At 41.2% G+C, this 27,787-nt stretch overlaps 1 protein-coding gene across 8 annotated transcripts in view; it reads right to left on the reverse strand.

The window, feature by feature from the left end:
- Positions 1-27,787, reverse strand: part of ZNF462 (zinc finger protein 462) — a 157,612-nt gene that overhangs the window by 78,325 nt on the left and 51,500 nt on the right. For 4 of the 8 annotated variants that reach the window (XM_019517084.1, XM_019517082.1, XM_019517081.1 and 1 more), the window contains exons 2-7: positions 22,891-23,142; positions 16,861-22,361; positions 15,664-15,828; positions 13,182-13,453; positions 10,094-10,212; positions 5,924-6,115 (exon numbers count right to left, since the gene is read on the reverse strand). In XM_019517084.1, the coding sequence (XP_019372629.1) occupies positions 5,924-6,115; positions 10,094-10,212; positions 13,182-13,453; positions 15,664-15,828; positions 16,861-22,361; positions 22,891-23,110 (6,469 nt within the window). In that variant the 5' untranslated portion in view covers positions 23,111-23,142. Of the gene's footprint in view, positions 1-5,923; positions 6,116-10,093; positions 10,213-13,181; positions 13,454-14,967; positions 15,228-15,663; positions 15,829-16,860; positions 22,362-22,890; positions 23,143-27,787 lie in introns of those variants that run through there. The other 4 variants (XM_019517086.1, XM_019517085.1, XM_019517087.1 and 1 more) reach the window with 4 other exon arrangements.

Consider the following 27,787-nt stretch of genomic DNA (forward strand, 5'->3'; position numbering starts at 1 on the left):
GGGGGGGGGGGGACAATCAGCAAGGCGCAAAAGCATGGGAAATACTATGGTAGAACATAGGCATAGCTGCACCTAGATCATCCCCGACTTGTGGCTGCCCAACCTCTTCTTGAACACCTCCAGTGATGGAGAGTCCACAACTTCCTTAGGCAGTTTATTCCACTACTTTACTATTCTCACAGTGAAGCTTTTCCAGACATCCAATCTAACCTTACTTTGCTGCCATTGGTCCATGTCCTCCTCTCTGCATCAAGACAGAAAAGGTATTTTTCCCTCTTTATGGCAGCCCTTCAGGTATTTGAAGACTGCTATTATGGCCCCCCTTACACACTTTTTCTGCAAGCTGAACATGCCTAGCTCCTTCAGCCTCCTTGCTTTCCAAGCCCTTTTGTCATCTGTGCTGTCCAATTCTGAACCCAATCTAATTTCTCCACCTCCTTTTTAAAATGTGGAGACCAGAACTGCACACAGGATTCCAGGAGGCCTAACCAGTGTTGAGTAGAGTGGCACTATCACCTCTCATGTCTTGCACCTAATGCTTCTACTGATGCATCCCAAAACCACATTCTCCTTTTGAGAGGTTGCATCACACTGCAGACTCATATTGAGCCTGTGGTTTACAAGATTCCCAAGTCTTTTTCCATAGTGCTGTCATCCACCATGTTTTTTATTATTTCTCCAAGTGTAGAACTTTGCATTTGTCTGCACTGAACACTGCCCTGTTAGCTCTAATCCAAACTTTCCAGTCTCTTAGATCTTGAACTTCTGGCATGGCAGGATGCATCATTTTTGGGATCCGAGATAAAATTCCTCAGATTCTATCGCAAGATCAAATTAACGTCTACCAGGGGCTTGCCTACGTAAAATAAGTAATGGACATGAGTTGTCAGTCTTGCTAAACATCCAGACCCTGCTGACCTGGGAAGGCTTATAATTATGAACCTACCAAATCTGCAATTGAGCGATTTTCACAGAAACCATGAATTTGGCTGGGCTCGCTGCAAAAAACTAAGAGAAAAAAAAAAACTTCCTGGCAAGCAGAGAAAAGGGTGGGAAGCCCTGAAGTCTTGGAGCCTAAAGGAGAAGGCAGAAGGAAAAGGATGGAGGGGGAGAGGGCTGAGGGAAGAGGGATGAGGTGGGGAGGAGGGGCAGAAGGAGGTGGGAAAGGGCTGCTCACAGCAGGAGCTGCCTGCAGCCTCTGCACATCCTGCTGTGAGCAGCCCTGCCCTGCCTCCCACTCCACCCTGTCCCCTCTCTGTTCCCGCCCCTTCCCCACCCATGTTCCAAGGGTACCTATGCACATGCCGGACATGTACTAATTAGCATGCATCAGAGCAGACTCAGTTAATCGAGTCTCCTGGAGTGTGCTGATTAACACATTCCAGGAGCCTCCTCATCATCTTTATTCAGCATCCCTGTGCTTTAAAATGGCAGCAGGACCTGTGAAATGAGCTTTAGTTCAAGCATCCCCCCTAACATTTTGAAGCACAAGATACTGGCAGTCCTTGACTGAAAACATTTTAAAGTTACTCTTTGCATTTACAACATTTATAAACTGACACCCTGTTTCAACTTTCTAATGTCAGTTTCAACTTTACAATGCTTGATCCAATGCCATGCCAGCAAACCAGTTTGCTACATTGCCCATTTCCCTGGAAAACATCTGTCCAAACTTCCTTGAATACTTTCTTTGAGAAAGCATACAGGACTCCAGAAAAACCTGCAGCTAGGACTCCTGAGAAGACTTCCAGCCTTCAAAAAGTCCAACCAAGAGTCTTTCATAAAGTCCAGCAAAGTCACCTCAAAGAAGTCCTCCCAAATCATTCTGATTGCTATTTATAATATAAATACATTAATGTAGCTCTGAGTACAAAATTCTGGGTTATTTTTGGTGAAAATAGGGTAGCGCAACTTGGTTCAGGAACCAATCCCCCATTTATAACATTGTTTCCTATGGGAATATTGGTTCCGTGTTACAATATTTCGACTTAAGATGAGGTTTTTAGGATCCAATCGTGTTGCAAGGCCAAGGACTACCTGTACATGTGATGCTGTGGGTGCTTTAATTAGGGAGGCTCCCAGAGCCACATTAATTAAGGTGCCACCCCCCTCCCCATGTATAGATGCCCCAAAACTGTACGGCTTCCTGCCCTTTTCTCTGCTTATCAGTTTTTTTGTTTTCTTACAGCAAGCCCACCAAAATCACAGAGCTCACCATTTGGGTATGGTCCCAAACCATGGCTTAATTACACCAATTAAGCCTGGGGAAGCCATTAATTCATGCTTAATAATACATGGATTAATGGCTTCCCCAAGTTGAATTGAAGTAATTAAGCTGTGGTTTCAGGCCATATGGCAATCTATGGGGAAAGGCGGGACTCCTGGTGCCCCTCAGCCAGATGTGGGGGATCCCATCACACTCAGCCCATGAAAATGGCGGCTGGCCCCAAGATCTGCTCACAAAATTGGCCACCTGCCTTCCCAAGCTCGGTAGATCCCTACTTATAAGCAGGTTTTGAGAATTACAGAATTACCAAGGATATGCCTACCTAACATGGTCAGAGATCCATCTTAACCCTAGTCCCATCAATACTTCCCATCTTCTGAGTACATTAAAAGTTATACTAATTGCTCCCAACTGAGAGCTAAAACAAATAAGCCATACAAATTTGAGTATCTTCTTCTTATGTTATAATAAACTGATCAGCTTCAGTGCATTTTGTTGCATCTTTAGCAGTGGTACTTTTGGAAACAAATTCTGAAGTAACTGGAGACAAAATTTCTTTTGGTCTCTCCACACTGAACTGGTCTGTTCAAACAAGCTTTCATCAAATGTACATTTCACTATTTTAGCTGCATTTCCTTTTCCTCTCCCCTCTTTATATTTACAGGCATACTTCATTTTACTGCGCTTCGCTTTATTGCGCTTCACAGCTATTGCGTTTTTTACAAATTGAAGGTTTGTGGCAACCTTCATTGTTGTCTTATTTTAAGAAATTGCCACAGCCACCCCAGCCTTCAGCAACCACCACCCTGATCAGTCAGCAGCCATCAATATCGAGGCAAGACCCTCCACCAGCAAAAAGATTACGACTCGCTGAAGGCTCAAAAGATGGTTAGCATTTTTTAGCAATAAAGTATTTTTTAATTAAGGTATGTACATTGTTTTTTTTAGACATAATGCTATTGCACACTTAATAGACTACAGTATAGTGTAAACATAACTTTTATATGCACTGGGAAACCAAAAAATTTGTGTGACTTGCTTTATTGCCATATTCACTTTATTGCGGTGGTCTGGAACCAAACCCACAATATCTCCGAGGTATGCCTGTACTTGTTCCATATTTCCAGGATGAATTCTACTCACTCCCATATCTCTTTCAAGCCATCCTGCTTAAGTTCTGTTCCAACTACTGTGCATGTGCAGAGAAATGAATAGCTCTCATTTACAAACACTTAATTATACTATGTTGCCATGTAGCAACCAATCCATGAAACAAGTCCAAGTTCATTTGCCATAGCCTCCACGCTTGCCACTTCTCCCCCATCCTGATTCAATTTTGTGTCATCAGTAAATTAACTAGATTACAACCCTGGGTGTAAGTTATTTATATACATTAAAACAGCAGAGGTCCAACTACTCTGTGTTGTGAAAACCCCACTTAATATTTCCCGCCAGCTGGGCATAACAGCGCTTCACATGTACTCCCTATTTTCTATTATTGTAACCAGTCTTTTATCTATTCCTGTGTAACACCTGCAGTTTACAAGCCTGAGTCACATGGAACTCTATTTGCTCCCTTCTAAAACCCAAACTGAACTATGATAAAAGCAAAGTGCTCATTAATTCGGTCTGTAACCAAATCCATTATGTCAAGAAAATGACTTAAAACAACAAACAAACAAAACAACCCCCCCAGGTATTCCTTTCACAAGAGATCCAGAAAATGTGAATATAATCATCACTACCCTTGTACTCTTTCTGACTACCTCCTCAGTGGAGAGCTTCTATTATTTTCAATGTAATTTAACCATTAACCCCATTTAAAGATGATCACACTATTTTGAACAAGTCCTGCTTTAACCTCTGAATGCAACTCTGACCTGGTTAGCTGCGACATCCTGATAAGGCCTGTAGTTTAGTGCATGTAAAAACTTGTTAAACAAGTTTAACATATATTAATATGTGGTCCTTTAAAAAAGCCCACAATACTGAATACTTAGGCTACAGGACAGCATTTCATTTTGTATTGGGCTGTAATAATCATGATTTCAGTCTCCTAGGATGAGCAACAGGAAGCGAGCATCATCCTGCCAAAGCCCAAAATATTCTCTGTACACATCTTGATACTGTTGGTATTAGTAGAATGGTACTAACGTTGTACTGACATTGAAAATAACAGAACGGTACTAATTAATATTAAAGACTGGGAGACCCAATGAAAATTTCTCCCTTTTGAAAACAGGAGAATGAGGGAATAAATTTTTCAAAATCAATATAACACATCCAAAGATGAATGTTGCTAATTCAACTATTTTAAGCCAGTTTTAGCACAAAGAATCAAAAGTCTCATGATAACAAAAACTCTTCCATGAAAACAAATTCAACTCCACAGTTCCAGATAGTCCTGTGAGGGAAGGGAAAATTTAAAGCTGTTCAAAACCTTTTCATTGGAAAGATTATGACCAAAAAAATTGCTTTTTGAACTGCACAAATGTGGTTTTTTTTGCATTGCTCATAATACTTTGTTTTCATTTAAAGAAACCAAAATAACTTTGACTAGAATAGAAGCTATATTATACAGAATATAGTATATTTTATATAGTATAGAAGCTATATTATATAGCTTCTATTCTAGTCGAGATTATTTTGGCTTCTGCCTTATTGGGCATGTCCCTCCATTCCTCCTTTTCTCACTTTCCTCTTTCCTCCCTTTTTCCCCTCCCCATTGGGCAAAGTGACCAAAATGCTTGAAGTGATCAGAAGTTCAATTTTTCATTTCAGCAACAACAAAACATTTAACAATTTTTCTATGGAATTATTGGACAACTTTAAAATTTTTCTTTCTAAAAGTCTCCTTGGAATATTCAGTCTGAGAGAAACCAGTAAGACCTTTGAACACTGACAGAAACCACCAGAGCTTCAACTCCCCAACCTTTCCTCTTCCCTTCATATGGTTTACCCAGCAACCGTGCTGACTTCTTGACTATCAAATCCCCTTTTTTGGTTTGCAGGTCCAAGACATGAAGAGAAAACTAGAGTTACTACCACTTGCTTCTGGCAAGCATGTCAGGGCACTAAGCCACATCTCTCCTCTGGTTCTGCACCTTATTTGATTGACCACCCATTGCAAAGATACCAGGGACACAAGCTACCTACTGCTCTTGCACACATACAACAGCCCGCAGGGAAAGAAAAAAAATGCTACTTAGATGTCATTTGCTTCCTGTACCCACTACCCAGGAATAGCCCATATTTTTAGCTGTATATTTTTTTAATCCTTTGTAGCAGGGGAAAGGAAATAATTATTTTAACTACCATTAAAAGGTTAAACTGAACTCCCTAATATGACCTCACCAAAGCACTCTGTGAGCTAGATGCCTCATTCCCATTGACTTTCAGGGAGATTCAGACACCTGATCATGTCTTTCAGAATCTAATGAGTGGGTCTTCGAGAAACAAAGGTTAACACATACTGAAGGCCAATTGTCCTCTGGGCAAATTGGTGGAGAATGAGTGAGTGATCATGCTTTACAGACTATCCTAAAGCATTGAATTTATTCTGATTTTTGACACAACTTAAGATGCATTTAACAAAATGACTTAAGAAACTTCTTTTAGGGCAAACTGCTGCCTTAAAAAAAATCAAAATAAGTGGCACCTTAGACAGTGTTGTTCTTGCTCTAAAGCACCACTTACCATTAGAGTCCTCCACTTCTTCAGCAGGAGTGTGGTTCTTGGAGGTGTGTTGGGCGTGTGAGGCTGCAAGGTTGACAAGGCGGGGTCTTGGTAGTGTCAGTGCTTTCCCATGCACTTTCAAGGAGTGCTCTTTCAGCTGGCTGATTGTCATGGTGGAAAATGAGCAGGAGGAACATTTGTAGGCATGTTCACCTGGGTGAGCGAAATACAGGCATGTCATCAGCTCACAGAAAAAACAAAGGGGCCCCCTATCCTTCTCCTACAGAATTCGGTGGTAAAACTCCCATTTTCTCCATTAGTAAAAGACTGTTTCCAAAGAGAACAAGCTATTTAGCTTTCCTGCTGGAATATTGGAGTCTGTGGATCTTAACACCTACATCTGACAACAGCATCATCTTTTAGTAACCCTGGCTGCTTGTCATGTGATTGAGGCCAAAAAAGAGAGGCTAGACTCTAAGCAACACTCCTGCGCATCACAATTTTATTTCATGGTATTGGAAGCAAATTGAATCTTTGGCAAAAATGGAATCATTTGAATCCAGAAGAAAACTGAAGGATGTTGATGGCACACTTCCCTGTTTTCTTGGAAGAACGGTAACAGGGAAGAGCTCAGTTCCTCTGTACTTCTACATGTGGCAAGCCCAAACATATTCCAGAAGCAGCATGAAAGAAATGACAAAATCCTAGCCAAGGTCCTTCAGAATTTTCAAGAATGCTGCGATATATCCAATGTGTGAAAGGTATATATTTTCCTTATGTGAGCAACGGTGTTGCCTGGCAGCTGAGATCATTATTACGATTACTGAGGCCAAGGCAAGTTTAACAAGAAACGGACATGACCATGTTAGGGACTGTGGGTAGATGTAAAGCTAAAGTAAAATTCTATGGAAGTGAACGAATAGAAGCAAATGTAATTCTAAGTATGTTCCAAGCCGCAAAGAGAGAATCAAGGGTAAACAAATGGCAGAGACCAGATTTGTTTGCAGTAAGCATGAAGGCAATTGGAACACAAAATGGTGTGATGTTATGCATGCAATAAAAGCAATCAATTTTTTCAAACTATGCTTTCACGTGTAAGAGAACAAAGCACCCAACTGAGTAAGCATGGGTTACACACAATCTGCCAAAAAACAATGCAAGAGTAAAATATTTATGAATGTTAATTGGAAGACAATTCCTCTAATAATGAAGATACAGGCGGAAAAATTTGCTGGTTTCTCAAATACAGACAACAGGGTTCTGGAACACATTGGTTTGTGACACTGGAAATGAACAAAGAGAGAATTTCAAGGTCTGTACTACAGCTGAAAGCAATGTAATCACAGCAAGCACATACAAAAAGATTTGCAGCCATCCTCTCCTAAAATCAAAACCTAAACTTGTTTAATGTAACAGACACAAAATGTGACCACCTGGCAAACCCATATCAATGTATCTGGAAAAAGAACAGACCACACAGCACAGTCTGAAGTTGTGGAACAAGAAGTCCCATGTGCTCTTGTGTCAAATGGCATTCTGCAAATGCATATTATCAAACAGGTACATCACTTGTTTACAGAGAGGATATAAATGATTTTCTTACAGGATATGATGAGTTGCTTAATAGAACAGGATGCATTAGATAAAATACATGCCGCTGATGTAGACACTGGTAAGATGAAGAGATAAAACGTCACAATATGGTAAAATCTGATGTTTGTGAATGAAGACAGGCAGCAATTGACTGTTAACATTAAAGCAACCATACTAAACTCACACAAGTAAAGTACTGTTACAGATCAAGATTTAAATATGGCTTTCAAACCCTATCACAGCAACTGAAATGAGCATAAGCAAGCAAACTTTCAATTTTGGATGCAAGGAAATAGTTTTAATAAATCTTACTAAGTAGAAGAGCTTTTAACTTTTTCAACTCCCTATTTTGTATATTATAAATATTTAACTGATTTCCCCTGGGGTCTGCCTGAGCATCGGAGATGTACCAAAAAATCTTGTCCCAAAATCTACAGATGTACTGATTCAGGGTAAAAACAACTGACAACACACTGGGAGGCACTAACGTTCTGCCACAGTCCAAAGAAGAAATGTATTGAATGGGAGTATGGATACCAGATGAAGTAAACAGAGCTAACTTATGGAGAGAACATACTCCACCAGAAAAAGGAATTTGAACAGATCCAAAAAGATGAGGGAGGCAACTGCACTGGAAGACAACACTGGAATAAGATTTCACAGGAAATGCATGAACATGCTATGCAGTTTCATCCCTAAATTTGCATAAAAATAGTACTGACAAGATTAGTAGGTGAAAAGCTTTTAGAATTACCGAGATCTCAGTAGGCTCCAAGTAACATGGTTTAGGCACAGTCTTTCTGCAAGGTAGTACATATTTTCAGAGGACCGACTAAAATACAACAGAGCAAACACCAGACAAAAATGCTCAAGCAATTATTTCTGTTTCATAAATGTTTGTTGGGAAGAAATGAGTTGAGGCAAAAACAGACCATAAACTTTTAAAAACCCTAATACAGAAGCCATTGTGCATAGCATCACCTAGACTCCAAAACACAACTATGCAATTGCAGAAATACTTGGATAATGTGAGATACAAGCCATGTAAAGATACTGTGATAGCAGACCTGTTCAAGAACACCTATATACCAGGGGGAGGGGCAGACCCAAAAAATAAAAGCTCTATGGAAAAAAGAAATTTGCAGTATAAATATGGCTTGCATACAAATTTTGACATAAAAATCTGATAAGCTCAGATAAGACATACAAAAAATGACCCAAATACATAGCAGCCTGAGAAACAATTCTTAATGGAAGGCCAACAAAAAAGATCTCTGGCACTTCTAAAAATCTAAAATGTTCACGTATAGAAGCGAAACAGATGCATGCAATAGGTTTCTGTAGAAAGTACACCATGTCATAGCCCAGCTACACACAACATGAGGTCAGAAATGTTAAGCTAATCCAAAGTGCCCATCCAAGTATTGAGAAGTGTTAGAACACAGTCTGGCATGAATGCTGTTGTTGAAGATAAGGCATCCAAGTGTGAAATCTGCAATCAATATAGGAAACAGAATACGAAGGAAATGTCTGGTTGCCCTTGGTCCAAGGTTAGTTTTGATCTATTGGAATTAAATAGGAAAGATTTAATTTCTTATTGGTGGCCTACAACTGATACCTCCCCTCCTTCCCCCCACCTCTGAGCCCCAGCAAAAAACAGGCCATTGTAGAAGCATCTGTTCTAAGAATGAGAAATGATCATGTGATCAAAGAGCCACTGAGTCCAGAGAGGTTAGTTTTTACCATACATATGTCACCCTATCCCCCTCTATTCTACAAGTCTTTATTTGTGGGTTTTAACATAAATTGGATTAGCTTAAGATGGTTAGTTTTGGTTAATATGCATTTGAACATTTAAAAAGAAAAAAAAAAGATGCAACAATCACCAGTGGCTACTGATCCCAAGTGAAGGATAACTTTTAAAACCTGGAACCATGCAATACAACTGAAATTAGAAAGTCATGATCACATCCAGATCAGGAAATCTTCCATCTTAGTCCTTTATAAAAGCTGCATGCAATACTTCGCCTTGATCATTTTTCTCATTGTCCCTTTTTCAATTCCCACCCACCATAAATACCTACTTGTCCACAATTCTGTACTGCATGGCAGTCTATAAAACATTATTCCACTTCAGTCAATGGAGTTATCTGAGTTTAAGCCAGCTGCAGATCTGGCTCCAAAATTTTAGTGCTAAATTTTAATCTTAAAGCCAACATTAAGACAGTACAGCTTGAAACCAAAATGTGATCCTCAATCATTTTCTCAAGTCATTTACAGAGTAAACTAAGTGAAAACAAACTTCTCAATACCAAGCTGTCTTGCTAGTGTCTCTAGAAGCTGAATGACTGAATCCTTTTTCAGAAGCATATGGAATTTCCCAAACTGTTTGGTAATGACCTGAATTCTGCTCCTCTTGAAATCAGTGGTAAGATTTTCATTGATCACAATGAGAGCAGAGCTGCAGCAATGCTGAACCACCTTTGAAAATCCTACCCAAAGTTGATAAAATGTTTAACTCAAATCAGTAGCACTGACCAGCAAGAAAAAAGTCAAAGGGTTGTTATGCTTGCTGCACTGTAAAACAGAGAAACTTACCAGCATGAGCTTTGAGTATATGAGTTTTCAGGCGGCTATTATAAGAGGACTTGAATGGGCAGAGTTTGCAACGGAATGGTTTATGGTGTCCATGGTGAGTCTGCATATGGCGATCCAAACTTGGCAAAGAAAAGGCAACAAAAAAAAGGAAACAAAATATTAGAGAATTTCAGCTACCACTTCAGGTACAAATGTGAAAAAAATATATATTGGGGACAGTATCTACTACTCTTCTTTATGTTGGGCAATGTTGCAACCACCTGGAATTACTTGCACAGTGAAGTAATATCCAGTATTAAGAATGGTTACAGAATAGGCACCAAAACTATTATACAGAATGCTAGCCACTTTAAAAGAGGCTAATGGGACAAAAATCTAGTTTTAGCTTCTTTACTCAGGGTCCAAACTAACAAGATGGGAGTTCAGGAACAAATGTGGTTGGGGAATAAAAGACAAAACGAAAAACAAAGGATTTTTTTGTGAGAAATATGGCCCCCTTCTTCCTTCCAGTCAAAAAAGGGTTTTGTTTGTTTTCTTGACCAACTCTAAGGAGAAGCTTTCTTTTAGTAATGGGAATAAAAACAATTAGAGAGTCTCTTCTGGGGACAATGCCAGCAGACTATACAAGAACCAATCAATGAGTTTCAGGATAAAAAAAAAAAAAGAAAGAAAGAAAAATGATGATACAACATACAAGTTGGAGGCCTGTGCAGGGAGCTCAACAAGTAAGTGGGCAGAACTTCAATCCCCGTAAGTTGGCAGTCTCAAGAGAGCAGGCACCAACTTTAGGTTGAGCTACAAACATCTCTTGTACAACTCCTTCTAGCATGCCAGCACTTTGGAATCCAGTTCTACTCTGAGTCTGAATATGGAGATGTGCATAGCAGTGTAACAAAAGGAAAAATTAGCTTTTTAAAAAACATGCATACACTTGGCTCTTGGTTCCAATTATTTTATGCAAGCTTGCTTCCCCATTACTAGTAAATATCAGCTTCCAGGTCAAGTGGAGTCCACTACAGTCTTTACATAAAACAAAAAAGTTCATGCTGCTGTGAGTCCTAAACTACCAGAAAATGTCCGTCCATCAGCAGAAAAAAAAGGTGCACTCTCAGTATTTATTCAAATGCCCAATGATAGCAACAATGCAAAACGTCCTATCTGTCAGTTTCAGGACCACTTCACAGGAAAATCATTTTAGTATAAATCCAAAATGGAATCTGAGATGGAATATAGCTATTGCTGGTCTAGTGAAATGAACAAATCTGCTAAAATTAATTTTTAAAATGCTGATCATCAGATTGGGTCAATATTCCGCACAACAAAACTCCATGTTAAAAGCCAATAGTGAATGAATTTGCTTACAAATTAAACTATCCTGCCAATCCAAAGCTGTATAATATAGAAGTTTTGTCCTCCTAACAGTAGGAGTTATATACAGGCGCAACAGTAGGAGTTATATACAGAACAAGTATACTTTTTAAGCCACACATCCTACCAATCAGTCAGATTCTTTGAAGCTAAGTTTGGGGTTTTCTTAGGGTTTCTTTATTAATTTGCTGAAAAGATTTCTTCTCTCCCAGAGCCTTAATTACTTTGGTTATGAAAATAAAGAAGATTGTGTGGCAATCTCTGATGCAATGTCTTTCTAAATTGGCCACCTATTGCAGCCAACATGTTTATAGCTCTCTCCCTTCATCCACACTATTGGTTCCACCATCGTTTATACCCATGGAACCAATGTAACAACTGAAAAGAAAGAGAGTGCAAGACAACCTTATAGCCAGAGTGGTTTTGGGGGCAAAATATTTTTGCGCGGGGGCAGAAGTTCTTGCTACACTCTAAAGGTGGTAGAGCCTTACATTGTCCACATGGTCCCACCAGTCAAAGGTGGGAAAGTCCCTGAAACTAACCAGTCACTTCCTCTCCTCCAAACCACCCTTATTGACGGCTGCTCAAATTCTTGCAGCTCTCAGAGCCTACCACCATATTATGCCTATAGCCTGCATGGATGCACTCGTCATGCCAGTGGAAGCTTTGCCCTTCTGGCATGCATTATTTGAATGCATTCATATCCAGCCTCTCTCCCTGTACACGGGATTTCAACACAGAGCAGTCAAAACTTAAACCTGATTGGTCCCACTGAAGGCAGGACACAGCATAGGTCTCCCTTTCTCTTTTAAAGGTGGTGAGCAGGTAGGGAGGTGGTTCTCTGCCAAGCAAAGAAGGAAATGTGGATATGCTGATGTCTTGTCTTTAAGGAAACCATGTACCACAAATCCATTCATTTTTGGCAGTTGTGGTAAAAAGTTAATTTAAAAAAAACCCAACACCTTACCTCTGTAGTCTTAAATACCCACTTGGACAAATTCTCAGGGACTCTGTTTATTTATAACAACTATCTGTAACACTTTTACTTTGTTGCATCAGACAGTTAAATATGTTCAGGAAGTTGTTCAAAAAGATTAAAAAAAAAGATTAGCTTTTGAGACCTGCTTGGCATTAGAGACTAAATCTCTCTAAATCAACTTAAATTTGTTACGTCCAACACTCAAATTCATTATGCACAAAAGATTACAGAACAAAATCTTTTCCCCTTCTCCTTCCAGCTTATTTCATTCATTTGACAGTGCTCTGTAGTTGATTAGTTTTATCATTCTCTCCATGTAGGAAATTTTCACCTTTTGTTTGTGTGAATTTTCCCCACAGCCAACAAAAGCAGGTGTAATAAAAAAAGAAAGGAATCCGGGATAGTTTCTAAAAATAATCATGGACAATAGTACCAGGCTACAGGGCATGGAAATACATAAAAACCAAGAAAGCAAAAAACATAATTAAAAGTAAATTTGCCTAGATTCCAAGCTAATGTCAGAAGCAAGGATTTCTTAATCTGGTATCTTTTATTGGACCAACTACATAGCTGTGATAGACAAGCTTTTGAATATGACATTCTTCATTTGTTGGTACATGCAAAAGCAGCACCTATAGTCTGTGCTTTTATTAACAAACAAACAAACCAACCAACCAACCAACCAACCAACCAACCAAACCAACCAACCAACCAACCAACCAACCAAACAAACAAACTTACTTGTGCCTGAAAGCAGAGACAAAGGAGCAATACTGGCAGCTGTACTTGTCTTCCCGGGTAAACATGGCCAGAGCCAAGTGACTCCTCTCGTGAGATCGCAGACCCTGCATAGACATCAAAACCCGGTCACACTGGCTGCAGTGGTAGCCCCCAGGCCTGGTTTCATCTTCCAAGGATGCTCCAGATTCAGCTTCTGTAAATTCCATAATGCCAGGGTCTTTGACGCCCTCAAAACCCTCCAAAGTTGTGTTTGAAGAATCTTCAGCTTCCTGCTAAAAAACACATACCCCCCCAAAGCCATCAATTCTCTCTCCCTTCTGCCCTCAGTCTTCTCCATGTCTTAATTTTAAGATCTAAGATTCCCTTCAACAACATCTCAAAGGACGTGTCTACATGGCCAACCTCCGGACTGTAAGTCCAGAGTTGACAAAATGAACCCAACCTACTCACTGCCACACAAACTTGGAGACTGGCTCTTAGGCATTGTTGCACATGGTTTGAAGTGACTTTGATTGAGCACCCCACACCTAGGCTCAGGTTCTGTTCCACAAGCAGCACTGAAGGGAAGCAGTACTCAGATCTATGCTGTCCCATTTAGGGCTGGTCCTGAGCCCTCTTCTCTACCTAATTGTCAGTGTCCAGGTATGCCTCAGTGGGAGTGAGTGGGCAGTGCTTATCATGTCAGTGGCAGATGTTGGAGGCAGAGCATGTTAGGAAGGAAGCCAGATAAGACCTCACCCAGGAGTCCCACTGGCCATGTCTACACAAGACGCTTACTGCAAAGTAGCTCGTTATTACTCTGCAGTAGCGTCACAGGGCACAAACTATGACACAATGCTACTGCACAGCAGTACCGAGCTACTGCACAGTAAATGTCACTAGGCAACCATGCCAGGACACTACTGTGCAGTAACACCCGTTAGTACTGTCATTTAGTAACAACTGCGCAGTGGGCATCTCGTGTAGACACACCCACTATGTTCACAGTTCTAATGATCTCTCTACACAAGTTGCACAACACTAGTGGCAATCCACAAGAAGCAGCAGCACTCTAAAAGAGACCACATCTCACAGCAGGCAGTGTTCAGACTGAACAATGTCAGAACCAAGGCCAAACAACTAAAATAGAAACTGAACTGCCTACCTACTAACCTCTGGACACAGATCCTCCAGAACAGGTTAACAGAAATGTTAGCGCCATGATATGGAGCAAGCTATCATTGCTATCACCTACTATCATAACTGCTCTGTAGGCTAATATACACCTATGTTTCCCAAAACTCACAAGTGGACACTTTTCACTAACACTAATGTCACAAAAGAGAAGCAGGCCCTCTCAGGAAATGATAACCCTCTTTGAAAAAAACCTGTTAGTTTTTATTCCTTTTCCTTAGTGTTATTCATTATGGCAAGTATAATAAAGCAATCAGGAACTTAAAATCAACGTAGTATCCTCAGCTTAATTTCTATTTGTCCAAAAACAAAAAAGAGAAAAGGTGGCAGTTTTCCCACTTGTAAAAACAGCCATAGTTTGATAGGAGAAAAATTACTTGATCACTTATGTAGCATCACATATGTGAAGGGGAGGACAGCAGAACAGTCTAAGCCCTCTCATGTGGAGCTGTTCAGACCCAGCTGGATTCAATTTCCTCATGGCAGGTTAGTCAGCATTATGGAACAGAGATACGGTATAAATAAAGTTCTGAGCACAGTGGTGGCATCTTTTTTCCTCCACATAATCCAAGTGCTCACTGCAGCAGCAGCAGCAGCAGCAGCAGCAGCAGCAGCAGCAGCAGCAGCAATGCATTGCCAGCTCCTGCTCCATTACTGTGTATACACCCCGCTCTTGATATCCTGAAGAACCAGCTTGGGGAGTGAGGGACAGAGTTCCTTCTTGGAGACCAGATTCTCTAGAAGTGGAAATCCCAATGCCCACAGAAAAAAAGTGCATTTACAATGAGCCACTTGAACCCAGCTAAGCAAGTGACTAATTAGTCATTTGAATGGGGATTTGCAGATGCAAACCCTAGTAGACTGCAGTGGTAACTCTGTGAAAAAATAAGCAAAATACACATTTTCATGCACATTAGTACCTATGTGCTTCTGGCTTCCTCCTCTAAAAATTTTGATTTAAGTGTGTTAGAAAGTAGCCTATAATAGTTGGACTATAGGGTCTTGCTCAGAGACCTAGGCATTCTGTTATCAGGAAAATAAACTCATTTGTGGTAGAGAAATCAGACATGTTCTGGAAAATAGTCTTCATGCCCTTGAATCAAGAATGGAAGAAAGTTAAAACTAGTATCTTAAAATAAGCCAGACATACCACAGAAAGCTGAAGCATTAGAGATAAATCATGTGCTTAACCTTACCTGTTCCAAAACCCTTTGAGTTCAATGAGGGCTTGCCACAGACTTCATTGGTCTTTGGACCAGGACTTATAGCCTCAAACAACAACGTAGCAGACAGATCTCAGAATGCCTACCTTTACTGTAGCTGACACTGAAGAGACATTCCCGTACTGAACATGCTTGCGAAGATGATTACAGATGGCTCGAAGGGTCGGATGAACCTCCACACAAAATTTACATTTATATCCAACAACTTTCCTCTCCTTAAGTTTTGACATATCTTCCAAGTGACCAAAAGTCTGTTGGAACACAAGTATAAAATCAATTTATGCACCGAAATGTGCTTCCACATTTTAAAGTTATCATGAATAGATCCAGACAAGCACAAATCTCAAAATGAAATTAGGAAAGAAAAAAAAATCTACTATCTGGGCACTTTAAAGGGCAAAGGACTGATCTTGCAAAGCAGCCTTAGAGACTTAAACACATCTCCATTAAAATTTAAATAGATGTGATCTTAAGTCCCAAAGGCCGCTTTCCAAAATTTCAACCCAAGTTTTCACTTGGCCTCCACTAATGCCTGTAAAATATATTGGTAAAAAAATATTTTCTTGCCTTGTTTTTATGCTCAGGAACCCTGTGTATTTGGATGGTAACAGACCATAACTCATATTTTTTTCAAACCTGACAGGCCAAATTTTGCCCTTAGGTGACACCAGGGTAAGCTGTCGATAACTCTTTCAAAAGCAGAGTTATTCCAGATTGACAACAGTGGTACACAACAGAATTTCTTCTGTATTCCACATGGAGACTGATCCAAAGTCTGAAGTCCAAGGAAGACACCTACTGATACCAATGAACTTTGAATCAGACCCATGACCAGATATGTTATTACCACAGAAGTGTCAATCAATCAATCACATGCCTTCCTGAAGAAAAAAAGATTTGAGTGTTATTTCAAAAGAATGACCCCTGGAGGTGGGAACCGTGGGGCAGACGACACATTTACTGAAAAAAAATAAGTGCACAGTAACTTTTTAAGAAAAAGCTACATTATTGTTGAGGGTGAGGACAAGATGTTGGCAACCCTCTAGGGAACTCTAGGAAGAGGTAGAAAATGAAAAGAGAGGATGATAGTATCAAACTAGAATATTTAAATTGACTTACAGAGCTCATTGGCAGAAGTCACTAGTTAGTCTGTTTTTTGGCTGCCAAAGACCACGCATGTGAGCACTAGTTATACACAGCCTAATGAGAACAGTGGGGGCCTGGGAAGGGTTGGGGGAGTAGGGGAGGGGGGAGGAAAAAAAAATGAACACACATTTCCTTACCCTCTCTTGTTTGAAATCTGCAAAAGCACCATCTGCATATTTCTGCTTGCTCAAAAGCTGTTTCCTCCTTTCCTGACGTTTGGCACGCTTCTGGAATTCCTCATTGTGACTATTCAAGTGTGAGGTCAGATCTGCCATGCTATGCAATTTACTGTCACAGTGCTTGCACTGGTAGAGAGAATTCTGAGAGCGGGTACCACTTCCCAGGATGGTAAAGTCTCTCTTCAGGTCCTTGCTGTGGTGGTCAGTGTAATGCATGCACAGCAGCTCTGCTGTGCTAAAAGACAGTTTGAAACATTTAATGCATCTGAAGGGAAGCCACTCTATTTCCTGAGCCTCGTTCTCCACCTCAGGCTTTTCAAAGTCATTTCTCTCCTCTAGCGGGGCTGGCTTTTCATGCTCATCAGCATACACAGCAGTGAAGTAACCCCCCAGCTTGCTTGCATGCTGCTTTTTAGGGAAAACACCAGGGTGACGCTTCATGTAGTGGGAGACGATACCTTTTTTGCTAAAAGATTGGAAGGAGCAAAGTGAGCACTTCTTCTTCTCCACAGCCCTCCTCAGCTCCTCACTTAATTGAGGAGCATCATCTTTGGGAGGAGATGGAATAATTACTTTGTTGGGCTTGTCACTAATTGTCCTGGAGGCTGCTAAGCAATGGGTATAGTAAGCATCAATGTCATGCCGTTTCTGGTAGTGTGCTGCAAGCCCTTTGCGGATGGGATTGGTGTAGGAACACAAAGCACATTTGAAGAGATTGTTTTTGCCTTCTGGCTGTGCCCGGACATTGTTGTGTTTGATGCGGTAGTGTCTAGCTATCCCTTTCCTGGTGGAGCAGAAATACTTGCAAAGCTGGCATCGGAACACTGTATGAGACACTAAATGAGAACTGGAAAAATGAGGAGCTGGCACTGTGATCTCTCCAATGTCCTCAGGAGCAATTTCTGGAGAAGCCTTGATTTCAGGAGCAATCTCTGGCTCCACAGAGGCAGACACCTTTGGTGGTGACTGCGCAAACACATCAAATTCGGGTTGATTGTGGTACTTTTCATAGTGAATTTTAAGTTTCTCCAAAGTGCCGTGGGTATAAGGGCATAATTTGCACCTGTAAGCGCCATAACCTTGCTTGAAAATCCTACTCGTTTCCTCCACATCATTCTGAGCTATGTCATTAGACTGCTCTACATCGTGTACAAAATCTTCAGCGGTGACCTTTATTGACGGATGCCGTTTCTGGTAGTGTGTAAGGACACCGTGAATGCGCGTGTTAATATATGGACAATGCCTGCACTTGTACACAGCCCCTGGGTTAATATCTATGTCCTGTGCAAAATCTGCAGCTTTCACTTTCATTCCAGGATGCTTTTTGCCATAATGTGTCAAAAGTCCATGTAGGTTATTATATTCAGATTGGCATACTGTGCACTGATACGGCGTGGAGGAGATTGCAGGGTTTGCAGAGGCCAGCTGGACTGTTTTTTCCTGGGAAAGACCCGAGTCCTCAGTGCACTCTGCATCCTGCTCCATCTGTGATGCTGTTATCTGGTCTTCAGAATTAATCCTAGCCCCAAGTTCATCAGGCTGCATGCCAGCTTTCTCAGCAGCATCTTTCTCCTTTATGATATCCAACAGCACAGATTCATCACCATTCATGGCCCAAGGATGAAAAGCCTGGTAGTGATTAGTAATATCCCAAATGGAAGATGCTTCAAAAACACAGTCACGGCATTTATACGTTTTTGTCTCTGATGGCAGCACTAGAGCTGGAGGGGAAGGATCTGGACCTGCCCAGAGTTTAGTTGCCATGTATGTGTAGTCAACATAATGCTCAGGATGTCTCCTTTGGTAATGCACAAGCAAACCACTGGGCTCAGTATGCGAATAAATACACCATTCACAGTGATAACCAGCTTCTATTAAGCCATCCAGAAATGCCCATCGCAAAATGGATGTGACAGTGGCCTTCAGGGTTGGATGGTCTTTTTTTATATGCTTTCTCAAGGCATAAAAATAAGGGGATGTATAGGAGCACTGCCTGCATTTGAGAGCTCGTAGCTTAGCCTTGTCCCGGTCAGTACTGGAGGTGGGAGCAGGGAGGCTGCTGGCCAATTTTTTCTGGCCACGGTCACAGAGGCTTCTAATAGTGGCTGTGTGCTGTCTAATCACATCTGCATTAGCTTTGAAGTCACGATGCTTCTTTTGATAATGAATGAGCACGCCCTTAACGGTCCGGTTTCCATAATCACAGTGCTGGCAAAAGAACATTTCATTCTCGGGGGGAGTCACAGCACTCTCAGAGCTGCCCCTATTCAGCTGTTGCATAGACATTGGTGGTCTCTGAATACCAGGTGGCATCTCACCAGCCCTCATCATTGCTGCAGTAGGGGGTGCCTGCCTAATATATTTTGCAGTGACCTTTATTTCTGGATGCCTTTTCTGGTAGTGGACAAGCACTCCCACAACCGATCGGTTGCTGTACGAACAGTGTTTGCAGTAGTAGAGTTCAGTGGCAAGGTCTGGTGGTGGTGGTGGGGGAGGTGGAGGTTGAGAAGCCAGGCTGGACAGTTTTGGAGACACAGAGGTTCCCATCTCAAATGACATTTGAGCCAGGGCAGAGCCCCGGTCAACGGACACCATGCGCATGGTCTTCTGAATCCTGAAGTACGATGCCTTTTCTTCAGGGTGTTTTTTCTGGTAATGAACCAGAACTGAATGCATGTTAGGGCTTGCAAATGAACACACATCACAGTCATAAACTACAACAGTATTTACTGAAGGCTCCTTCTGATTTTCACTTTCTGGACTAAAACTTTTGGTAGCATTTTTGTTAAAAGTACTAGGCACACTAGCTGCACGGGCCACAGGGGTTGATGTTGCCATGGTTTTGGGAGCAGAATTCAAGATCTCTCTCAGTGTTTGTGATTCTGTATTTACCCCCTCTTGCTGCTCAACTACATAACTTGAGAAGATCATTGCATTATTAATTTTAACTGTTGGGTGCATTCTTTGGTAATGGGGCATCAGGCTTCGCACATTCGGGCTAGTGTAAGAGCAGAAGCGACAGCGATAGATCAGGTCAGAATGATCGAAGTTGAGTACATTCATAGCTTCAGGGTGATGCTCACCATAATGCTGCTGTAGGTCTTCAAAGTTTGTATAGTCAATGTAACATTCAAGGCATCTGTACACTGCACTGTGATCATTAGGATCCAAAATATATCTAAAGCTGAATTTAATGTATGGGTGCATCCGCTGGTAGTGGGTGCTAACACTCCTGGCAGATTTGTTACTGAAATCACAGTGTTTGCAATAATAAAGCCTCCCAGAGTCATTAAACTCTGCATTTTCATTGTTTTGTTCAGATCCATAGAGACTTGACTGGCTACCCAGAACAGAAGCATTAGGGCCCTGCTGATCTTTCAAGCTGACAGAAGAATAATAATCTTCCTCATCCTCTGATAATGTGAGCTCAATTTCTGCCCCATTGGTGGAATTATAATCATGCTGCATGTTTCTGAAGTTAGCCTCCTTCTGAGAATCATTGGCATCTCTTCCCCACATTTGCTGGGGTGCATATGAATTGGATACCTCCATCATTGGCTCTGCTTGTTCTTCTTCCCTATCCAATTCTACCTCTATCTCCACTTCATTGTCTTCTTCCTCCTCTTCATCATCCTCTACATTAATCACAGCATCTTCTTGCTGTTTGTTTTGGTTGATTTTGCTCTGCAAGTTGCTTGCTATTTCATCAATTCTAGTTCTCTTTTTCACTGGTGATAGATCCAAGGGAAAGTCATTTGACACCTTTCGAGGGGCCTTAGCCACAAAGTTATTTTTAGATGACAAACCCAGAATGGAGGTCTGGCTTTTCTTCACAGTGCTGGAAGAGGTGTGAGCATCCCCCTCACTCTCTTGTGGTGCGTTGGATGACGGTCCATCATATTTTGGCAGGTTGTCACAAAATGAATGCTTGTGTTGCTGATGAACTCTGAGGCCTTTCAAAGTAGTTGTGGAATAGTTGCACATTGTACATTTGTAGGGGTGCTGTGAATGGGGTTGTGGTGACTGCTGTTGCTGCTGCTGCTGTTGCTGCTGCTGTTGCTGCACAGGTTCCATTATGCCTCCTGACTTCCTGCCATTTATATTTCCACTGTCATAAGACACAGTGCTCTCATTCAGAGAGGAAGCTATGCTTTCACTTTGAGAATTCACAGCATCCCAGTCTGACGTTGTACCTGTGTGACACTGTTTATGAGCTCCAAGTTTTAATGAACTTTTACAAGTGAAAGGACATTCATCGCATTTGTATACAGCAGTTTTCCCAGACAGGTGGATGTTTTCAATATGGCGGGAAATACTTCGGCGGTGCATGGTGAGGAAAGGGCAAAAAGGACACTGGAACCTGTTCATGTATCTTCTAAAGGGAATCCCCTTGGTTTCTAATAATTTGTTGCCATCAGATCCCATCAGTTGCTCTGCAGACATTCCTGAGGTCTGGTGATCCAAGGCATTCAAGCCATTTTCACTGTCCATTTCATTTAGGTCTTCATCCGAGCTAGAGTCATTTAGCATACTGTTCGTTTCCAGGTCAGCAGAAGAATTTGTCATGTCAGCAATGCCATAGCGGGATCTGTCGGACAAATTAACCATGCCAGAGTTATGAGGTGACTTAGGCTTCATTTGAGGATAAGACACAGAAGGGAACTTGGAGGATGTAGAAGAATTGGATCTGATAAGGGAATTGCTCATAGAGCTTCTGAAGTTTGAAACATTAGCATTTGACATCTCACGTCCTACAGCATTCATAGAGATGTAATTGGAGTTTGGGGAGGGGTTCTGTGCATTCTTATTCTGCATATCAGGCAGACTAGTACCATCCTGCTGCTGACGCAGGCTCGACAATATTTTCACCATGCTCCGATGTTTCTTCATCATGTGGTCACACCAGCGCTCCCTTCGAGGTGTCTGATAGCTACACCATTCGCAGCAGAAGTTGCCCCTGGATTTTGTCAAGGGCTTGACCATGGACTCCAAAATGCTACGCTCTACCACCTCAGCAGGCAACTCCTTGCAGGGCTCCTGCACTGGCATAGAGGCAGACCCAGATTCAGATATAGCAGCTGCAGCAGCAGGAGGAGTTGAGCTCTCCTTCAGGTTGTTTTTGTGATACATTTTCTGGTGTTTAATAATCCTTGCTCGTCTTGGCGATTTGTAAGTGCAGAACTGGCAAGAGAAAACTTTGCCAAACCCCTCGTGCATCATGATGTTGTAATTTAATGATCCGGCAGCAGGCAGCCCCACCGAGCTCCCTCCAGCTTGTGCTCCATGGACCTTTCGGGTATGCTCTATGAGCAGGTTTTTGGATCTGAAGTATCGCACACAGAATTTGCACTGGAAAAATTTATTTGTTGGTTTAGGATTTGGGGCCATGTGCTGACCATAAAAACTCTGGCTATGGCTATAATAACTTCCAGTCCCCATTTGAGCTGCTGCATTTTGCCCTAGGGGAGAGGTGGGGGGAAAAAAACAAAAATAAAAAACACGCACAATTGTTTTCTTCACACATCACATTGACATCATAATACTCAAGAACAGCCACATCCATGAAAGGCATTGGGAATATCAGAATTGCAGAGCATGCAATACTACCCTGGACATTCTTATTTATGACACGCTTGTGCACCTAATATAGGTCACAGGCAAGCAATATATATCACCTGGAAAAATGTTACTTCCAAATTAAGTTTCTTTGACCAAAAATGCATTGTTTTAAAAAGGAAAACCTCTTCAAATTCAACATTAAAACAAAAAATTATAGAAACACTTGAATGAAGAAGAGCAGGGAGATAAATCTACCCCCCATTTTAGTGATCACATAAAAAGTGGCAAGCAGAACCAGTAGCTAGGCAAAATTCACTTCACCATCATGGCAATAAAGATGATGGATTTTTTTTTTTTTAAATCGCATTAAAATTGTACATTAAAATATGCAGAAACCAGCATGGAGAAGAGGTTTAGGTTGATGTTTACCTGCTATTTCATCTGCAATTGCAAATTCATCCTTTACAGAAGAAAATTCAACCTCAGTCTGGTTGCTAGCATTCATGGAGCCAGACCTTGGCTGGCTAGGGCTTTCCTCAGAAACATCCGTGGGCTGCAAAAAAGCAGTGTGAACATCCTGAATGTGGGCTTTCAGGTCTTCATAGGAGGGAGCTCGAAAATCGCAGCCGTCACACTGCAGCACCTCCATGGTTCTGGGATGATCTTTCACATTAGAGAATTCTGAAAGAAAAGAGGGAAAACCCTATTTTAGAGAGACTCTTCAATGAACTGACTATATATAAAACCAAGCCTGTTCCCACATGGTTCAGCAGGCTCCAAAAATGCTATAGCTACTGCAACTGACAACTCAAACTTTGCTCAATACTTTGAGACACATCAAGGCATTCAAATTCACAGAAAGTCCTACCTAAATAGCTCACAAGTTGCTGATCTCAACTCTACAAACATTCAACCCTTCTGACAAATGGATATTGATTCAGTGGACCTTGACCTCTTGGCTTTTTCCTTACTCAGGTTCTTCTCACATGGGTTTGTTGTTCCTCTGGCAGCCTGTCTCACACAAAGACTCAGGGAAGCATATGCTGGAATTTCCAGCTGTGAATGCACTGAAATTTGCAAGCAGGAAAAAAAATGGTATTTCTGCCTCTCTTCATCCAGCACTAACCTTTCTGAAGGTTAGTGATTGCCTTACCACCTGAAACGGAAAACCTCCAAAAACCTTTGCATTTATTTTAAACCTTCTGTCAACACTGACTGCAGTGGGGAAAATAGACATTGTGGCAAGGTGATGTCTGGATACATAGATTTTTGGACATTTACTTAACAATTCCAGAAAGCTCCAAGATTGTGTCCATTATTGGTTAGAAGTCCTATGACTATACCCATGGTTTATAGCCTCCTTAAAGGAACATGTCTTTCATGGAATAGGGATAGAGGAGACCAAAAAAAAAACCAAAAAAAAAAAACCCCAGAAATGGGCCATTTTCTGCTGCTTTTGATAGAAACATTGCAACAGTATTCAAGGATTAAAAAGGCCCCTCCCTAAAACTTTGACTTCCTTGTTACTTTCATGAACCTACCTAGTTTGATATACCAAGTAGTAAGCCGAGCTTGGTAACATGACACATTATTGTTCGATGCATGATTAGTTAATGCAGCATCACATAATTCTGGGGAGGAATTTATCACTGGGCTCAAAGTTTTTGGGCACTGGTGTAGAACAAGGAACAGGATCTCAGAAAAAATAAAAAGGTAGAGGCCAGGCCCACCTATTCCACATGTTTCTTGGGTACAGTAGCAACTTACTATCTTAATGAACCAATTACTAGACCAATTACTATAACATTATAGACCAATTACTATAACTAGACCAATTACTATAACATTTCCCACTTCCTTCTCTAGGCCAAGCTAATCTAGGAGTTGCAGAAGTCTGAGAAAGGGAATGGCAGCCAAAAATACTTTACAAATTTCCTTTATTTGTGGAATATAAAAGTCCTCCTACAGCAAGATCCAAGTCCAATAATATTGTGTCAACGAAACACAAGGGTGTGTGGCATCAGGGTTCTGCAGAAAAGAATGTTCCTTCTGATAGCCTGCTAAAATAAACTTCTGGCAAGGCAAATTCTGGCCAGGCTGAGCACACAGACACTTCAGATATTTACCTAGTCTACTTTGCACTGCTGCAATTTGTCCTTTCTCTCTCCTTCCCCCCCTCTCCTGCCCAAAGAAAGAAACCGAACACTGCACCAGCTTCTTTGCAGCTAACAAAGTTACAATAATCGAGATACTCAAGCTTTTATGTGCAAGCACCAGGCCAAATTGTGTGGAAGAGGTTGCTATCTGCTCTGGATCAAATTACAGCAGTGAGTGAAGCCCCACCCCACGTCTCCTTTAGCACAGTCCATTAGACCTGAAAACAAATTTTTCCATGGAGCAGACGACTCCTGCATTTAGAGCACTTCACAAAAAGCAGATCATCCAGTTTTCACTACCCATCCCCCAAGCTTAGTCCTTTCATCTCAGCCAAACAAGCCACAGCTCTGCTGAATGTGTTTATCACACTTTCAAGAGATATGAGCTCCTGCGTCACTGAAGCTTTAAGACTCACTAAGCTGCCCTAGTCCTCTGAGCTTTAGGAGCAGCCATTTTAGCTCAGACAACTCATGCACTCAGAGGCTCAGAGCTTCTAGCCTGCTCACAACATGGCCTCACTTATCTCAGCTTCATCTGAAGCACACAAGATTTTTTTTTTTTTGCTGGGTTGAGGCTAGAAAAAAAATCAGCATTCTGAAAGCAATACTCTCCCCTTTTGTGTGATTTACCTTTTCCAACAAAGGAGTGGCTGTTCTCATGTGCTGTCACACCAGCACCCCCCTCCTCCAAACAGATCATTTGCAAAGATCTCTGAAGGTCCTTTTATCCATGAATGATAAATGTGTTGATTAGTTCCAGCAACACAGAATTAGGGAACCAAGACACTTGTCCAAACTGTCCTACAGGCTGAAGCCACACAGTGTAAGCTCTTAAGTGGAAGCAGGGGGAGATGGGGGGCAGGATCCTCCAGAAAGCCTCAGCCTCCTGGGAGTTGTCCTTCTCTGCACAGAAGACAGACAGACCATCTGACTCTGCTTGCCAGATTCCAAAGTCTAATGACCTTTGTTAATCACCAGCCAGCCTGTCTGCCTCAGCAAATCCTGCCAAGAGACACACCCTTCAACACAAAGGCTGTAGCTATTCCTTTTAAAAGAGGTTCTCTGAAAGCTCCATTGTGCAGAAGAGAGGGAAAAAAACAAGAAACAAAAAATCTCTCTTCCCTTCAAACTTCAGTGCCTTTAGAAACACCACCAGAAAAATCTTTCCACTGTGTGCCTTTTGGAAACGGTTAGACCCGGTCACTAAATAAAAACCAAAGGCAAGACAAATTGAGGTTCTGACCAGGATATGCCTAACAGCCTCAGTATTGCACAATAACAGCAAAAATTGTATGCACGGTGACAATTCTTTCGGATGTCGACACTATTTGAAGTTATCCTCAAGGATGCTGGCTGTTGTTTGGACAATCTCAAACTGAGTTTCCTTCAACTATAAAGCATAGTAAAAAAAGGGGGCGAGGGGGTTAATGAGCACAGTAAAAAACTTCTGATTTTTTTTTAATGGTGAAAGAGCACTTTTAATGGGTTCTAGCTTTTCTAGTTGAAATGCCAGTACCACAACAGCAGCACTGAGTCATAGAAGAAGCTAATCTCACTGCAGTAGAGGAACTACAGCTGAATGGCCTTCAACTTGAAGTTTTCACCAAGCGTGATTGAAATCAGGACAAATCTTATTTTTGAGGAATTTTGTCTCACTATTCACACTTTTCACTTTAAAACTCAGGTGGTTCCACAAACCACGGAAACTGCTGGTTTGGTCAAAGCTATCAAAAGAAACTGAAACACGATGCGTGTCGTGTCTGTATGTGCACCTGTGTGTGCGCGCGCAAGGGTTATAGAACTAAGAGTGACCCATCTATTAGCCAACTAAGAGCATATTTTCAGTGCAGATGTTAATACTCTGTCAAGACGTGCACCAAATATGAGACAGAGAGCCAAGTTTGTACTCTTCTCCATGAGGATCAAGCAGAAAAAGGCACACTGTCCATTGGCAGAAACAGCACCAGTGCTTCTCCATTCCATTTTTCATAAATCCCACAATCTAATATCCAAATGTTACGGATAGCACGATTTGAGAGGGAGGTAGATAAAAGGGTAGGGGGAGTGGATTATGTACAGAAGAAAAGGGAGTTGACCAAATCAGCAAATCAAAAGCAGAACAGGAAGTTGCAGGGGACCCCAAAAAAATAACCATGAAATGAATCCATAAATCAGCAAGTCTAAAATACTTACACTCTATCCCTTGAGACCACATTGACTATAGATAATCTAACTACTAAAATAACCATGCTCACATCAAGTATGTAGATGGTTTAAAAAAAGCATAAAGTGAAATGCAATATGCACCACTATCTAGGTTTGCTCAGTCTATGAAGAATACAAGCTTTTCTTAAATTTTATGGTTCCAACATTTTGTAAAGAAAAGGCATTCTGATTCTCCAACTGGGGAAGGAAAAGAACTTGAATAAACATTTCTTCTCAAGTTCTTGCAGTTTTAAAATTTCAGTCTGAAGTCTCGCACTCTGCCTTTCTTTGAAATACCTATAAAATGGCTAAAACACCAAGAAACAATGTTTTAGGCTTCAATTTTTTTTTTTTTAAATGTGAGACAAAATGCAGGACAGGAGATTAGTCTAAGATACTAGATGTGGCAACAACTGTAAAGGTACGGTGCAAATAGTTTGCTTTTAGATCTGATGTTGATATTACAAAATAAAAGATTATTTGTGAAGCCCAAAGCATTGACCTCAAAATTGAGCTTCTATGGTTGACTACCCATCCGTAATGTTTTGAGATGGAGTCAGCAGTGCTTCTAGAAGTTAAGAATATGCACACAAACAACCACAACTGAAAAGGTCATGCAGACCACACACGATGTGAACTTCCAGTTCAATTTTAGTATCATCACCTTTTAAAATGAATGCTCCAATTCAAGTCTCCCAACATTCAGAAGATCAGAAGCTGCTTTAGACCCAGAAAAAGAAGGCGCACACAGCTTTCATTTGTTCAGTTCAAGATTTATTACTGCTGGGGTGAATCTGATACTAAGCTACACTAGTGTAGTATGGTTTTTACCGGAGAAAATACCGCTAAATCTCTTTCTACTTGACAAAATTCTTTTGAAGACTTGCTGTGCATGGCCAAAGTAGATCAACATAAAATGTGTATGTGGATTAGATCCATGCATTTCAGCAAATGTATCCTTTAAT

Source organism: Gavialis gangeticus, unplaced genomic scaffold (genome assembly GCF_001723915.1).
Source record: "Gavialis gangeticus isolate Ggan-Ray unplaced genomic scaffold, GavGan_comp1, whole genome shotgun sequence".
Lineage (NCBI taxonomy): Eukaryota > Metazoa > Chordata > Crocodylia > Gavialidae > Gavialis > Gavialis gangeticus.